General features: G+C 45.7%; 1 protein-coding gene across 1 annotated transcript; it reads left to right on the top strand.

Annotated features, from left to right (window-relative positions):
- Positions 1-12,386: 12,386 nt before the first annotated feature.
- LOC141167618 (olfactory receptor 5AR1-like) lies at positions 12,387-13,346 on the top strand. The gene has a single exon (XM_073655003.1). The coding sequence runs from the start codon at positions 12,390-12,392 to the stop codon at positions 13,344-13,346; it is 957 nt and encodes a 318-aa protein (XP_073511104.1). The 5' UTR covers positions 12,387-12,389.
- The last annotated feature ends 1,083 nt before the right edge of the window (positions 13,347-14,429 follow it).

Here is a 14,429-nt window from a genome sequence, read left to right as displayed (position 1 = left end):
ACATGCTTCCTGTGTAGGCTTGGAGCTATTGTGGTCTGCTTACTTCCTCCCTGGTGCTAAGAGGACATGTGTTTAATCTCTCTGAAGTCGGCTCAAGCTACGTTGCTTTCCCCTGTGTTTGTCCCCTTTGCTTTCTTTAGTTGTTTAGTGGGGACTGACTAGTGATCACCCCCCTCCCTATCCAGGGCCAAGCTCTAGGGAAATCCAGGGTTTAGGTTCCCGTGTGGCGATTGGTGAGGAACCAATATAGGGATGATAGGGGAGACAGGGTGATATCAGATCAGCCTAGGAGGTCTCTACTCCCCCTTTCCATAGTGTCTGGGCTCCCTTCCCTTCATCCCTTCGTGTTACACTTAGTCTTTCCCACACTTACGTGACAGGTATGCCGTCACGCCTGAAACCTACCTGAGGAAGTTTCTGGAGACTGACATGCCCCGTACACACACACCTGGAGTTTGCCAACATATTATGTATGGCATGCACTCAGTGGCTAGAAGGACTGGGGACTTGGGAAGCAGAACATGTCTTGTATATATTCATGCTTGAAAAATTTATGTCCAAGCTCCCAGGTGACTTACAAGAATGGGTGGAAGTAGAAAACCACTCAGTCTGGAGGAGGCTGCAAGATTTACTGATGATTGGTCTGCCAATCGACCAGGGCTACGTGGAAGGACAGCCCCAGTGAGTCGGTGACAGGGGCTTACAGGGAGGTCAGTGAAACCCACGGATCAGCAAAAGAAGGAACTGCGGGGATTTCGAACTTCACAAAGAGGGCGAGGTTTCCTGAGCTCTCAAGTACTGCCCACATCAGGGTGAGGGGGGTTAAGCTGCCATAACTGTGGATGCCTGGGACACTTTGCCAGGGAATGTTGGGAACATTCTAGCCCACATCAGCTGCGTCCCTAACCGGTGAACATTGTGCTGGGGCTAGAATGCTGGGAGAGAGCGGATCCCGCTACCCCTATTGGAAGAGGAAGAGGCATATGTGGTACAAGGACAAGTGTCCTGGACTAGATGGGACACCTCAGCAACTATGAATCAACATCTGCAGACGGTCTGGGTAGAGGGCGTGGAGGCTGTGGGGCTCCGTGACTCTGGAGCCTCATTCACATTGATCAAAGAACATCTAGTATCTACCGGACCAATGTATTGTTCCCGCCAGCCATATGTTAGTCAACATAGCTGGGGGAGAATCTCTGAACATTTGAAGGGCCCGACTACATTTAGACTGGGGTCACAGTCATGAAATGGTGGATGAAGGAGTAGTACGGTGCATACCGGTAGATGTAGGTGCGGTGACATCGAGGGGCGAGGTTCTGTTGCTGAAGCTAAGTCCTGGTGCCTGTGTATGGATGGACAATGGAGATTGCACGTCAATTGCCAGCTGGAGATGGATACACGTGTTATGGTAGGGCTATATGTTGTCTGGATGTGAGCAACTATCTTAAGAATTGTTGTTGCCGGCTGGAGCTGGATGCACGTGCTACAGCCGTGGTATCTGTTGTCTGAATTTGAGGAACTATCCTAAGGACTGATGTTGTCGACTGGAGCTGGATACACATACTACAGTTGTGGTATCTGTCGTATGGATTGGACGAACTATCCCAAGGGTTGTTATTGCCGGCTGGAGCTAGATACACGCGCTACGGTCATGGTATCCGTCCTCTGGAGGAGTATAGGCTGTGTCTGCAGACTATACCGATGGGAGATACAAAAGCTGTGGGCCAACCAAAAGTTAGGAGACAGTGTGAGGCCCCTGGTAGGGGGGCAGTGGAACTGCCGGCCCCGGCTTGGGATCTTGTGGACTGGGGATTTTCATTGTGGCCATCTACCCGGAGTTACTGTAAGACCATGGACATAAGGAATACAAAATAGTTGCATTGTAAACCAGCTTACCAACCTCAGATCCTCAAAAGTGATGGCAGCAGTGGGATACTCCTCAGTCTGTCTGATCCGGGTGAGCTGCAGGGGACTGGTGTTTGTAGACACCGTCCAAGGGCTACACAACCAGGTAGGCAGATGGACAGTCCCAGCAGACCATAGGTGAGGCATACACAGTGGGTTTCGGATGACACCATGTCCAACCCCACCAGCTCGACCTTGAGAAGAGGACCGGAGTGGATATACAGCCTCAACAGGAAATGGCAACTACAGGAGTTATGCCAGCTTGAAGGATACAGGGCCACCGACTCTCGGTTGGATTTGATCCAGGAATTGGTCCTTTGAGATGCCCAGAATATTGTGGAGGATGATGAGTTTGACCAAGAATAATTGAACTGACTGCCAAATTAAGTATCCAGTGTCAATCAAATACCTATTCTCAAGCAGCCTGAATCCAGGAGTTGTTGGTCGCAATGGGACATGAAGCCTCAAGTGGGGGAAGGAACTGGAGGAGTTGCTCCATCGGTATGGGCGGATCAGTACCATTGAGCTGAGGAACCGTGGGGAAGGTGGTGCCACACCGTTCGCCTTCATCAGCTTCCAGGAACCATGGGATGTGGAGGATGCCGTGTATAAAAGCAGTGGATGCAAATTTGATTCTTGTCGATTACGTGTGGAGTTTCCCTGAATAGACCCCCTTCCCGGCAAACTGAATACAGAGTCCTCATCTCAGGGCTTTCCTCTTCAGGGAGTTGGCAGAATCTGAAAAATCATATGAGAGAAGCTGCCGATGTCTGCTATGCTGATATACACGAGGACGGAATGGGGATTGTGGAATTTATTCACAAGCAAGACATTGAATATGCTTTGAGGAAACTGGATGATACAAAGTTTTGTTCTCATGAAAGTGAAACCTCTTACATTTGTGTCTGTGCTGAAAGAAATGCTGATGGACTGTTCCCGACAAGTGGAGAAGAAAGATTGGAAGCCTATCATGTCTGGCTAATTAAGAAGGGGCAGGAATCTGACGACATAGCATGTATTCTTAATTATGCCAGACGTATTTTTCAGTAGGTCAAGAGACATAAGCCATTGTTCATATGAGCCTGAACGTTGACTCTTATTGTAGGTTGAATACATGTTTGTTAATATGTTGAATGCCTATTGTATCCATCCCTGCTGCTGAATGTTCTGCTATCCTTGAGGGACAAAGGCGCAGGTTACTTAAACTATTGATGTTTGTTAATATGTTGATTACCCATTGTATCAGTCCATGCAGCTTGCTGTTCTGCAAACATTAAAGGACAAAATATTCAGGTCAATTGAAGACTCGAAAAATGAGAGATGACCTCCTTCCACCTTCCCCCAATCCTGTGGAAAATGCCTGAATCAGAGCTGTGAGCAATAAAAGGGGATCTGCCTTTGTTTCCAGAGACTCTACATGACAGTAGCCAAGGCACCATGGCTCCAACGGAAGGCATATAGATTTGAAACTCTAGAGGAGAGCAGCCAAGGAACCATGGCATCAACTGGAGGAATATAGATTTGATCCACTGTCCATCACTGAACCCATGGAGACATTTGGAGAACCCGGGTTCAGACAATCAGGTCTCCTGGCCACATACCTCAATGGACTCTGTCAGCTTCTTAAACTCGCTGCTACCTCCTCTTTGTGGGTGCCCTCCAAAAGCAGGGTGCTACTGGTTAGGGCAGTTGATCCTGGAAGCCCAAAGTCGCAGATGTTCTATTTCCCAGCAAGCCAGTGAAAGGGTGAGACTGCCACTTGCACCATCTTATGTACTTGCTGGGACTGCATTATATGTTATTGTCAGTTGGTTATCCAATAAAGTATCACCCCACTATGTTACCCTCCCCCTGTGTTGTCTGAGCAGTGTTGTGCCCACAGGAAAGGAGTACAATCGTTCAGTGGGATGAGCCCTGGTCCATGAGGTCTTTCTAAAGACTGCCCCTTGTGTCTCCATAGCCACCACCATGCTTTACTATAGGCATCACTGAGCCCCCGCCTTGCTTCACAGTAGACAACACTGAGCTACCACCATACTTTACTGTAGACATCACCGTACAACCACCTTGCTCCACTGTTGGCATCACTGAGCCACAACCATGTTTCACTCTAAACCTTACTGATTCCCCACTATGCTTCACTGTAGGCACCACCAAGCTCCCGCCATGCTTCACTGTGGACATCACTGAGCCACCACTGTGGTTCACTGGAGGCATCACCGAGCTCCTGCCATTGTTCACTGTAGACATCACTGAGCCACCACCATGCTTCACTGTAGGCATCACTGAGTAACCACCATGTTTTACTATTCATATGATCTTCTTTTGTATAGAACTTCTGTGGTTGTTTCTATGTTTTTGAGCACATTTTCTTGTGCATTTGGGTCAGTAGAGGTGATGTCTTGCAGTTTGGGCATGGGGATCTTCAGTGTTGAATATGCGCTTTACTGTAAAAACTGAAACATCAGGGATCAGTGCCACCAAATCTTTTTTGCAATCATTCGAGAGTTTTTGAGCAACTGTCTCTTCAGGAGACTGGTGGCAGCTGGTGACAGCTTCCTCCTTCTGCCACTTCTAGTTGGTGTAGCCAATGTTCCTATATGATCTCTCCTTCCAGTTGTATTACTAGGAACTTTCATTGCTGATGTAACATTTTGACCTTTTTCCATGTGTGTGCAAGGCAAATGGTCTCTTGTGTTAACTTTTTTGGAACGCTCTCTTGATGAATCAAGAATATCAGTGACCTGGAGGCCATTTCCCATGAGGAATGCTCTAAGATTTCTTAGGAATGCTGCTAAGATCTGGAGTCTAACTATGCATTATATCTGCACCAAGTTATAACAGCCAGAAGTGACAGGTTACAACAGCAGGAGGGGCTCAACTAAGTACTCCTGGTCATGGAGGAGTGATTAATCTTGAAACTGCAACAGTCAGTAAAAGTGGCATTTTGTTCTAGATTTGGTGAAAACGCCTGTTACATTAGCTGTGTTCGGCTATGTACATTGCTCATGTTTCATTAGATTATTGCTAACAGCAGAAAGTTTGAAAAAATTGCTAATAAACCGAATTTACAATAGGGGTGAATAATTTTGCTTGTAATTGTATAATATAGGTAATATATATTCCCTTGGTAAAAATATTAACCCCCCTTGACTTGTTTTGTCACGTTTTTTGCTTCCAGCTAAATGAAGCTAATAATTACTGTTAATGACTCTCTGATTTCTTTGTCGCCGGCGCTCTGGTGCTACCACTACCCTCCCAGGTAAATAAGTCCCTGATATAAACCTGGAGATTTACAGGCACCGAGATCTGTCCAGATTCCAGATCACAATCACACAGCTACACGCCCGACAGGTAAGACCCTTCATAAAGACCCCAGTATGTCAATGGAGTCACTGAGCTGTAATACTAGTGTTATATGACATTATGTTGTACTGCCGCTCCGAACTAATGGTGTATATTCCCTATCTCTATATACATGTGTGCAGTCATATACTAACATCCTATGTTTTTTTCTTCTGAGAACCAGTACCCCCTGAAGAAGTATTGTATGCGAAACATGAGTGGGGTGGCTCTCCTAATGTCGGTAGGCTTTTTGGGAAATGTTTCAACTTTGCAAGAAACATTTAAAAACTTATTTTTTTTAGAGATTAATCCAGTTGTGAAGCAGAGGGGGGTTTTATCCCGGAGACATCTCTTAAATCACCCTATTTTAACGTTGCTCAAAAATTACTACTCAGATTTTGCAAATTGTGCTTATCCTAGTGCACAACTTGATTCAATCATAGAAATCACGGAGCATCTTGTCAGTTTTGGGGTCTCCTTTGTAGTGGGAAGATTTCCATGTACCAGGTACCAAAGCATAAGAAAAATGAGCTCCGTAATCAGCCAATCATGAAAGCTACACCCCTCAAGAAAGTCACTCGGGAGTGTAATAAGTAGTAAGACCCCACAGATTTTTTTTTTTTAAATTAAAAAAATGAGACCATGAAAAGTAAGAATTATAAAATTGTATCTGATCTTATAAGATTCTAAAAATTTGTTTAGCAAATGGGATGGAAAGTTACTTATTTTTTTCTGCTGTTAGAGCCACATGAGGCTGTATTTTGTAGGATGACCTCATATTTTCAATTATATCATTTTTGGGGTACATAAGACATTTTGATTAACAAATTAACCAAGGAGGGTAAATAAACTCTAAGGGATGTAATAAAACTTGACTTTTATTTCATTTGAATAAAACGTGGTCTACACTGTATAAAAGTACTAAAGTGATCCTGTATTGTTACTGTATTACAAAGCATCATTGCTTCTTCCGCTGTTGTGCATGTAAGCCAATCCCCTGTCCATGGTGCATGCAAAGATGCCTCCTGCCCTGCACCTGTCATTGCACACTCTCAAGTGGCAGCATCAGGAAGCACGTCCACATCCTTGTCCAGCGCAGCGTTCAGTTGTCCATATCCCAGTCCTTGGTACGCAAGCGCAAATACGCAGCCAACGCCCCAAAGGCCACACTGCTAAATTCCCATATTTCACAACTGTTTGTGGTACTCGGTCCCCAGCCACCACTATTTCTCCCGGTATGCCGTCCCCGCATTACACAAACACATGTCCCAAAACATTAGCCATGCCCTTAACAACGCAGTTACCGGGAAAGTCCACCTAACCACGGACACGTGGACAAGTGCTTGTAGGCAGGGACGGTACATCTCGCTGAGACACTGGCACACGGGGTAAACATAGTGGAAGCCGGGACCCAGTTGGATCTTGAGATGGAACACGTCCTCCCGATGCTGAGGATTGCGGGCCCTAGGTCAATCAGGGCCCCAAAGTATACAAGTCCTGCACCTCATCCTCCTCAGCTTGCTCCTCCTCTTCAGCCTCCATCTCCGAAAAGACCACATCAGTCACAAGCTGGAAGCACTGCAGCACTGCCTCGGCCAAGCGGCAACAGGCTGTGCTGAAGCTAATATGCTTAGGTGACAAACCGCACAATGCTGATGAGTTGTGGACAGCTCTGAAAGAGCAGGCAGATCTGTGGCTCACACCGCTGAACCTACAGCCAGGCATGGTCGTGTGTGACAATGGTCGGAACCTGGTGGCGGCTCTAAGGTGAGGCAAGCTCACACACGTACCATGCCTGGCCCATGTGCTTAACCTCGTGGTGCAGCGGTTTCTCAAATCCAGATCTGCTTATTAAAGTACGCTGCCTGTGTGCCCATTTTAGAAAGTCACCTACAGCTTCAGCCGCCCTTGCCGTGTTTCAGCAGTGTTTGCAGCTTCCGGCTCACAGACTGGTGTGTGACGTCCCCACGTGCTGGAACTCTACACTGCAGATGTTGGGAAGGATTTGTGAGCAGAAGAGGGCAGTTGTTGAGTACCAGCATCACCAAGGTCATCGGTATTCAGTTCAGACTCCACACATAAGACCTCAGGAGTGGACATGGATGTCAGACATAAGTACCATCCTCCAAAACTTTGAGGACTCCACCAAGATGGTGAGCGGCGATGACGCCATAATTAGCATCACCATCCCGCTTCTCTGTTTTCTGAAATGCTCTCTGCTCACAATCAAATAGGATGCATTGCAGGCGGAGCACGATGAGATGGAGCAAGGAACCATACAGGGTGATTACACACAGCCAAGCCTCATCTAATCCCAACGTGGATTGGGTGACAAAAAGGAGGAGGAGGTGGAAGAACAGGAGCTAGTTTCATATGCTATAGACGGTACTACCTGCACAACTATCATACCATCTGTTCAGTGTGGATGGCCTGAGGACAGAGAGGAGGAGGAGCAGGAGGAGAGCATGGTCACTCATCTTCTTGGTGAGGACACGGAAGTCTTGCCTGTTAGAAGTCTGGCACGCATGGCTGAGTTTATGTAACGCTGCCTTTCCCATGACCCTCGCGTTCTCAAAATTTTGGGTGACAGTCATTACTGGTTGGTGACACTTCTAGACCCACGCTACAAGGAGAACTTTATATCTCTTATTCCTGAGGCGGACAGGTGTACAAAAATGGGGCAGTACCAGAAGGCCCTTGTTGCGGAACTATTAAAAAAATTCCATCTGAAAACACTGGCGGCAGAGGTCACAGTTCATTGGACAACCAAGGAGTACAGGTGAGAGAGACACAATTTCAATCCAGCAGAGGCAGGAGAACACTGTCAAAGTTCTGGGAGAATTTTCTCAGGCCCTCCCATCGCACAGGCCCTGAGGCGCGGGGTACTCTCTCAAGGAGTGCAAAGTTTGGGAAGATGCTGAGGGAGTACCTTGCCAACCATACCATCTTCCTCCGAGATTCCTCTGTGCCTTATAATTATTGGGTATCCAAGCTGGATATGTGGAATGAACTGGCTCTCTATGCCTTGGAGGTCCTGGTCTGCCCTGCCACCAGCGTTTTATCAGAGTGGGTTTTTAGTGCCGCTGGTGGAATTATAACTGATAAGTGCATCTGCCTGTCAACTGAAAATGCTGACAGTCTGACTCTTATAAAAATGAACAAGGGCTGGATTGGGCCAGACTTCTCAACACCAAAAAATGATAGCAGCGTAACATAAACTCAAATCCAGTGTCTTTTCTTGGGAGGTGTATTCCCATGCACCTTTTCACACCCACACATAGGAATACACTTCCTAATTTTGGCTATTTGCTCTTGTCCTCTTCCTTCTCCTCATCCTCCACCACCATATCACCAGGGTGACCGTGGTCCATGATGCAACATCCACATAATTTTTTTAAAGGGTGTTTATGATGCGCGTAAAAAAAAAAAAAATACAGTGTGTTCATGTATACCCCCCAGGGGTAAATGTTTGTCAGCCCATACACTTAGTGCATGGGCATTACAAGTATAGGAGGCCCGCTCCTTTCTAATGGGAACATTTTTTATGAGGCCCTCCTCCACGTCTCTTCCAAGGGGCATTGGAGTGCCTCCCAATTTTTGGCAGCCCTTGCATTCACTGCATTGGCAAACACAATGGGAGACCTACTTCCTAATGAGAACATTGTTTTCAGGAGGCCCTCCTCTAAGTCTCTTCAAAGGGGTATTGGGTGCGTCCAAATTTTGGGCAGCCCTGTCACTCACTGCATATGCAATAACAGTATAGGAGTCTCACTCTTTAGTATTGGGAACAAAAAAACATAGCCGGCTGATGGCCATTTAAGAATAGTAAAGGCCGCCTGATGGCCCTATAAAATAGGCTTTGTGTCTTTCAGAGTCCCTCCATCATAAATGAAACAGGATGTGTCTGATGATGTGTAACACACCACATGGCCAGATAAGGTTGTAAAATGTTAAAATGACATTTCCTGGAGAATGCATTTGTCACGGTTGAAAGCAATGCAGAAGTGCAAAAATGCATAAAAAATGCTACTTGTGAACATAGCCCAAGGTGTGGAGGAGCATTTTTGGTTTTGGTTATTTATTTTGCCTTATATACAAGTCATTACCCTGGAAAGGATGTTCCTTAACATATTTCCCAGGAAAATCCATTTTGGATTCGTTTTTGTATGTTTTATTGTGAGTCCGTAAAAGTGGCGTAATACTCTGACCCCGTTGTTGACAGAAGTGATCTGAGAGTCAGAGATGCTTCCAGGGGTCTTCCCCATGCTGTTTCCATGTCATTTGAGCACTGTCCCCATCGATTTGGGCAATTTTTAGGCCCTCTGCAGAACGCCGGGGGGAGCTTCCTGAAAAATGCTCGAGCTTCCCATAGACTTACATTGGGCTCGTTGCTCGGGTCGAGCACTCGAGCATTCCAATTTGCTCAACTCGAACAATGAGTACCCGAGCATTTTAGTGCTCGCTCATCACTGCTAATAAGTCATGTCAGACTAACTTAATTTCCTTCTATGACAAAATCACTGACTGGGTAGATCAGGGAAATACAGTAGATATAGTATGTCTTGACTTCAGCAAAGCATTTGACAAAGTATCTCATACCATCCTTATTGAAAAAATGACCGACTATGGAATGGACAAGGCAACGGTGGATTCATTACTGGCTTAGCGATCACACCCAAAGAGTGATCATAAATGGTTGTACATCCAGTTGGAAGAATGTCTCAAGTGGGGTACCAAAAGGGTTTGTCCTGGGCCCAGATTTTTGAGCATTGGGCTGACCGGAAAAGCAAGAGAAGCTTTTAATAACTTGTCTTCTGGGGATCAGAGATTTTACTATACAGTTTGCAGTGCTTTACTAGAGAGGGCAATTTTTAGGCCCTCTGCAGACCGCCGGGGGGGGGCTTCCTGAAAAATGCTCGAGCTTCCCATAGACTTACATTGGGCTCGTTGCTCGGGTCGAGCACTCGAGCATTCCAATTTGCTCGACCCGAGCAACGAGCAGCCGAGCATTTTAGTGCTCGCTCATCACTAGTAATCAGAAAACGCAGATTGTGGAGTTTCATAAGTTTTCCAACTTTAGCGTTTATTGTGTGGCATAAATATTTTTATATTTCATTAGTTTAGGCAATTATACATGCAAAATGACAAAAGGTTAAACCAGTGCGATCAGAGTTTGCTCCGATCGCTTCTGCTACTGTCAGGCGCTGGCTGTGTAGCACAGCCGACACCCGGCTGCCTGAAGTTGGCTCAGCTCCTGAGACCTGGAACAAAGAGAGAAGAAAGGAGCCAATGATAGGAACGGTGGGGGCAGGACAAGTGTAGGAGGAGCCGAGGAGAAGGGTATCTGCAAGAATTTCGTGAGTTTCCTTCAACTCTAGTAAAAATATATAAAAATGTATCAAAAAGCATTGATATTGAATATGCACCATGAATTAAATATTGAATTAGCGTAATGAAAAATAATAATTAATGTAATTGGAAACATAATAATAGCTCATTCATATGATCCCTATTGATGATTTGTGGCCGCTGGACCAGGGTCTGGCTACTAATGAATGTCTTTGGCACGTATCTGCTTCTCACCCCTCGCTGAAGCATCAACCGATCTTATCTATTTATGGCGATCCTCCGCTACTCCCGTCACTCCACCAATGTCTGCGCTGGATAGGTTTCATGATATAATGATTGGCACCGATGGCGTCCTACTATGAGCTTTTCCCATATTTTCAATCACGTTACATTTTCATATATTTTTTTATATTTTTCTATTATTTTTTGTGCACTTTCGTGTTACAATTTTGCTATGTAATATAATATTCCTTTTATATTAAAAATAAATTTAAAACTTAAAAATCAATCTATCCTTCTCCCAACCACTTAGATACTGTGGTTGTTATTAACCAAGGCATCTATGTGAATTAAACTGCCAAGATCAATGGTAGCACAAGTTTGCCTGTCAGCTTCTGTAAGTCGTACAGCTCGTATGCCCTCCTGAGTACACGTCTGCCAATTTACAGGAACCATTTCCTGACTATGACATATATGGGTCATTATTGACCCATGTAAAACAGCCTTCAGACCGACAAAGGACCCAGGTCCCCATATTTGTCTTTTCAAATAATCTGTGTCTTCTCATAAGGCATCCAGATGGTAGAAGTTCCTTTTTGTTACGGGTCCAGGTGGTGGAACCTCTGTGCTTCGGTGCAAGGAGGGACCAGAGGGGCGTGACTAAATACCCACTCGGCCTGACCAAGGTCGCACGGCGGCTCAATCGACTCCGTGAACCAGGGAGGGACCGAGCAGGGGGACCAGGTGCCACTCTGGGACCGACCTTGTATGAGAGCAGGTGACTCCCACTGGTCAGATGGCAGGAACTGACCGGTACAGCGGATGAGCATGACAGGAAGGCTGACGGGTGATCCGGGTAGATAATCAGGCTGGTTCGGCAGATAGCCAGACGGGTGCTCCGGGTAGGCAGGCTGGCAGGCACGGCATGTTACGGGCAGGTGCTCCAGATAGGCTGGCTGGTGGGCACAACATGTAACAGACAGGTGCTCCAGGTAAGCAGGCTGGCGGGCAGGACTGTAGACAGACTGGTGGACTGGACTGAAGACAGACTGGCGGGCAGGACTGTAGACAGGCACCTGAGGGCTGAAGCAAGTGTAAGCACACGGGACAACAACCTTGCACAGGCACCTCCATATTGGAGGAGGTGCTTTAAATAGGGGAAGTCCTCCGGCCATTGGCCAGGGACTTTCTAGAACGGCGCACCTTTAAGAGGGAGGGAGCGGGCGCGCGCCCTAAGCACAGTGCTCGGGAAGCTGTGCGCACAGCTTGCCACAGTAGCTGCAGGACAGAAGCTGGAAGATGCCGGACCAGGGCCGTGGCTGTGAGGGGAACGGCGGCTCTGCCCAGCAGGAGGCAGAGACGCCGATGCTACACTTTTATAGGGGTTACCTGGTCCTGGTGCTCTCGGGGGGTCCAAAGGCCACTTTGCCGTGTAATAAGACACCAGCAATATATATAGTACATGGTGATTGAGGGTCTGGCACATGTTTTGTACCTTGCAGATTACTACTAACTTTGTAATTCTTGATCTTAAATTCTTTATCTTTTACCTCCACAGGGAAAGAAACAACATGGACAATTTGAACAAGACTCAAGTTACAATGTTTGTGTTTTCTGGACTGACCAACGATACAAAACTTGCTCTGTTCGCCTTTACGTTCTTCCTACTTGTTTATATCATAACTGTAGTGGGTAATGTTGGTATGATGGTCATTATCCATAAGACACCCGCCCTCCACACTCCCATGTATTACTTCCTCAGTTACCTTTCGATGGTGGACCTCCTCTACTCCTCATCTGTGACTCCTAAGATGGTTGTAGACCTTATCTCCATAGAGAAGGTCATCACGTTCAATGATTGTGCCCTCCAGTTCTTTATCTTTTCCTCTCTTGCTGGCACAGAAGTTGTACTCCTCTCGAATATGTCCTATGACCGATATGCGGCTATCTGCCACCCTCTCCATTACGGGTCCATAATGACAAAGAAAAAATGCTCATATCTGGTTGTCTTTGCATTTTTTCTTGGCATCTTGCAGTCAGCAGCACAAACCATCTGTGTATTCAGTCTCGAATACTGCAGCTCAAACTTCATCAACCACTTCTACTGTGACATCCTACCAGTGCTCACACTGTCCTGCTCCAAAACCTTTTCCTGTGACATGGTCACTGTGTTCCTCATAGGATCTTATAGTGTGAGTTCATTGACCACCATCATGATCTCCTACATCTACATTCTTTTTTCCATTTTACAGATGAAATCGGCTAAAGGCAGACAGAAAGCATTCAGCACCTGCTCCTCACATCTCATTTGTTCCTCCATTTTCTATATATCTGTGTTACTTACTTACGTACGTCCCCATTCAGGTACTTTTAAGGATGAAGACAAGGTGGTTTCAATTTTATATTCGGTGATAACCCCAATGGTGAATCCTCTTATATACAGTTTGAGAAACCAAGAGGTGAAGAAGGTCATTGTAAGAGCAATGTATAACTTCAGTCATTGGAAACTAAGACTTATGAAAAACTGAGCTGATATTTATGTGTCCTTCAGAAAGTACAATATATGAAACTCTCATTAAAGTTCTAAGATCTTTAGATGCAATTTATGTATAGTTATAAGGCGGAAGTTCACACTTCGGCACAGTAATTTGAACCAAATGCACTATTCTCTGTTTGCAGCGGTCGTATGTCATGCGTCTTCTGACCAGGTGTCCATCACACCATCCTCTCTACATGTATACATGGCAGTCTCAGGTTGTAATTCTTTTGTGCTGAGATTCAGCTGTATCCAAAGCTCAACAGTAAAATTTTTTATTTTTTCTGTTACTACCATAATACACACAGCAGGCCACATCTCAGCTTCTATTTCTTTTGCACTGAGATTCAGCTGTATCCAGGGATCCACACTAAAAAACTCTTATTTTTTTTCTGTAACTACCGTGCTACATAAACTAGGTCACATTTCAGCTTTTAATTCTTTGGTGTTGATATTGAGCTCCATCCAGGAGTTCACAATACTAAATCTCAATATTTGCTGTTAATACCGTGCTACAGAAACCGTGCCGCATTTGAGCTTTTAATTCTTTGATGCTGATATTCTGCTCGATACACGGGTTGACATTATAAAATCTAAATTTCAACCCCCCCCTGATGGCATTGATATTGAGCTTGAGATACTCCTGCACCATCCTCTCCAGTCGTTCACTTTGTGTCAGACTTGTGCTCTGTTCTGCAGGTGCAGGGTCTGGTCTAAAAAAGTAGTGAATTTTCTCCCAGAATTTTTTATTTATTTTACTCATATAGCTCCATTAATTCCACAGTGCTTTACAGACATTTACAGACATTATTGGCACTGTCCGCATTAGGGCTTACAATCTAATTTTCCTATCAGTATGTCTTTGGAGTGTGAGAAGAAAATTGAGTACCCGGAGGAAACCCTCGCAAACACGGGAAGAACATGCAAACTCCTTGCAGATGTTGTCCTTGATGGGTTTGGGATGCAGAACCCCAGCACTGCTAGGTGGGTAATGTTTTTGCATTGACGATTCAACATTCCCGGGGGTTGGAAGTCTATAACTGCGATGCACACTGGGTGCCTCACTGCTGTCTTG

Source organism: Phyllobates terribilis, unplaced genomic scaffold, assembly GCF_046119375.1.
Source record: "Phyllobates terribilis strain yellow unplaced genomic scaffold, ASM4611937v1 Scaffold_11__3_contigs__length_659146591, whole genome shotgun sequence".
NCBI lineage: Eukaryota > Metazoa > Chordata > Amphibia > Anura > Dendrobatidae > Phyllobates > Phyllobates terribilis.
This window is presented reverse-complemented; position numbering and strand designations above follow the sequence as displayed.

Excerpts from the sequence above, each read along its gene's own strand:
- LOC141167618 (XM_073655003.1), top strand. The coding sequence starts at position 12,390 with ATGGACAATTTGAACAAGACTCAAGTTACAATGTTTGTGTTTTCTGGA.